A 3,001-nucleotide genomic window follows, 5' to 3' on the forward strand; every position below is an offset into this window, starting at 1 on the left:
GCCGGTGACTCACACCGGCCAACGGCGATTATCGATCGAAAGCTTAGCGCGAGCAGCGAACAACGAAGAAACGCGTGACGCGAGTAACGAACGGATCGGTGACATTGCGCGGCTAGTTCGGTACGCTCGTTGTGTGCTACCATTGTCTTTTAATTTGCGTTCCGCTGATGCAACAGGTTTGGCCAAGATCGGCAGTCAGCTATTGTTCTCTTTGTCGCTTTTTTTAGCAAACCCAAAGAAAAATTCGAAGTTCTAGTGTTCTACGACGCGAAACAGCTCGGTGCGAATTTTCGCACCTTCGACGCGAAATCTAGTCGAACCGGTCTTTCTACCGATGATACTCTTTCGTTAGCCTAAACAGCGAGCCACGTGTACATATATGTACTTATTGTTATTATTATTATTATTATTATATTATTATTATTATTATTAACCCGGTGATCGTCCCCATCGAGCAGCTGGAGGGTTGTCCAACGGATTTCGTTTCGAGCGAGCTTCGCATTAAAAGCAATTTCGAAAGTGATCGAGTATTTTCCATTCGTTCGTCGATGGAAAGGGTCGTCGAACACCGTCTCGGTTACGTCAACGTTGACGTCTGCCACGCGCGCGCACGGTCTGCGCGAAAATTGTCAACCATCCGCTAGCTGGAAAATATTACGAGGCAAAGTACCTCGTGGTCGGACCACGCGATCTACGTTTGCACCGCTATATAGCTTAAGGTTACGTACTTGTTCGGGTATCGAAGAACTGGCCTAATTAGTTTAACTTAACGACATTAGGAAGTCGGGTACGCGCTCTCGTTCTCTCTCTCTCTCTCTTTATAACTCTCCTTCCATTCCCATCTCTCCCCCACCTCTGCCTCTTTCGTAGTCTGTTTGTCTGGCTGTCTTTCTCAAAACTGTCGCATAGTTGTGAGGAGAGTACGTTCGCGACAGGATCTTGCTGGCATCCGGTGTTCGTGAAAACCTCGGAAATCCCGCTTGAACGCGAATTCGACGGTACGAGTGAACAGGTTTGACAAAAGTGGCTTTAAACTTGACCGAGCGATCGACCACTGCTATCCGGTATAGATAAACTTATCGACGTAAACATCCTTTTCTCTGTGCACGATCGTTGTTTACTCGTTTGCGGAACGATCAACGATGTGTTATTTTGGGTGGCGCTAAAAGGGTTAAAGTCAGGTAGACGTCATCGACGAGTCGAAACGGAAACGAATAGCAACGATTTTGATACTCTCGACGAGAATTCTTCTCAAAGACTCGTGCTCGCGAGTTGCACGACATCGGTACCGGATTTCTTTTGTGGCTACGTCTAAAGGGAATTGGAAACTGACGAAGCACGAATCGCAGATAACGCCGTGTTGGCCGATCGCGGCTGGTCTCGTGTCGTAAACTTCTTTGCTTTATCGCGAACTTCTAATACTTAACGACACACATGTAGGTGTATTATAGGCGTTCGTTGAACCGAAACCGTGTTGCATTTTACACGCGTATTCGAATCGAATCGATGACAGATACCTAACTGCAACGAATCGTGACTCAAGCGCGAGTTACTTTCCTCTTTCGATGAATTACATAATTCGCGATAGTAAGATGATTGAGTAATAGGTCGAAGACAAGGTCGATTTATCGGAATATCGAACATTTTGCGAGTCTAATATCATCGGCTGTTTCTCCTTCTTCCGGAAGGGAGGGGGGCGCGTTTGTCACGCTGTTGGGCGATTCGATTGTCCGGCGTGCATACAGTGAGCAACTGTACATATATCGTCGACACGATGTTCGAGTCGCGTAATCTTGGTGTGATCGCGTACGCAAAAGTTTCCATTGTCGTCGACGCGTGGCAAGCGAGCAAAGAGACGAGTTTCCGACTCGTTGGAATCTCACGGCAACGGCATTGAAACGTGGGTCGAAAGATAACGTAGTTTGACAAAAAGGGATTTGCCAACGATTAGTTCGTTATCGCTCGTACGTTCTTTCAAGTTTCTACAATACCAACCAGGTATTTACCAACTAGGATCCGTTTCTTAAGAGAGACACCTTATTTAAAAGGAATAAAGGATTTTTCACGATTTTGTGAAAGTAACTTAATCGTTTCGACGTACAAAGGTAGCCACGTTTCACAGATGTTAGACTCTCGAGCAAAAACCGCTTGTAATCCTTACTCGTTGTATTCCGAAACTTTCAGTGGCCACTCGAACAAGTTCTTCGCTTCCACCTGCCGCGATAATCTGGCAACACCCGCACCCTTAAAGATTCGCACTCGTTCGCACAAAATCGCTCGTGTTTCTTCGTCTCGCCATCCGATCGACGGTCTTTCGATAAAGCAGACGGAAGTCGATCGCGTTATTCGTCGAGCGATCGTATTGGTTTTCGGAAGTCTTCGTTTTCCTTCTTCCTCTTCTTCTCTCTCTCTCTCTCTCTTCTCTTCTTCTCCCGTAGAAATACTTTGCCATCCTCTCGAGTTGAAATCGACGACAACGAACAAAGCGTAGGGAATGTGAAACGTGTATCGATTTCTTGCTAGGAAACAGAAATTCTAGAGGAAGATAGTACGCGCGAGAATTTGAACGAGCTATCGCGTTTCTGCCACGATTCGATGGTTTCCGTGGAAAAGGACATCAGAGAATCGTTCCATTTAATCGATGTATCGTTGAGATACACGGTGAGAAACAAGTGGAAGAACATTTTGTGTCTATCGGTTAACCGGTACGTCGTGGTGTCGACAAACGTGTGAACTTTTACAAAGAGTGTATCGAAAAGAAGAGAGCGATCGGAAAGAGAACACATACAGCAAGCCAGGTATCGCGCAGAGAGACCGAAAGGAAAAGTCGGCGATATTGGGCCACAGCCGAACAACAACGTGGCTGGAATGTACGTGACAGAGACAGGTAACCACAAAGTGGTACCTGCGCCCACGATCAGATCAAAAATGGTCGAATACAAAACGGCTAACGAAACTGGCGAACGCTGTGGCGGAGGCGGCGGTGGCGGCGGTGGAGGTG

General features: G+C 46.8%; 1 protein-coding gene across 10 annotated transcripts in view; it reads left to right on the top strand.

Annotated features, from left to right (window-relative positions):
• The window catches only part of LOC100741266 (serine/threonine-protein kinase MARK2), a 56,918-nt gene that overhangs the window by 18,430 nt on the left and 35,487 nt on the right, over positions 1-3,001 (top strand). Inside the window, exon 2 of one of the 10 annotated variants that reach the window (XM_033322634.1) lies at positions 2,524-2,983. The exons of 7 other annotated variants lie outside the window; for them this stretch is intronic. In XM_033322634.1, coding sequence (XP_033178525.1) covers positions 2,869-2,983 — 115 coding nt within the window. In that variant the 5' untranslated portion in view covers positions 2,524-2,868. Of the gene's footprint in view, positions 1-2,459; positions 2,999-3,001 lie in introns of those variants that run through there. 2 more of the 10 variants (XM_012389555.3, XM_033322635.1) reach the window with 2 other exon arrangements.

This window comes from Bombus impatiens, unplaced genomic scaffold (assembly GCF_000188095.3).
Source record: "Bombus impatiens unplaced genomic scaffold, BIMP_2.2 scf_0647, whole genome shotgun sequence".
Taxonomy (NCBI): domain Eukaryota; kingdom Metazoa; phylum Arthropoda; class Insecta; order Hymenoptera; family Apidae; genus Bombus; species Bombus impatiens.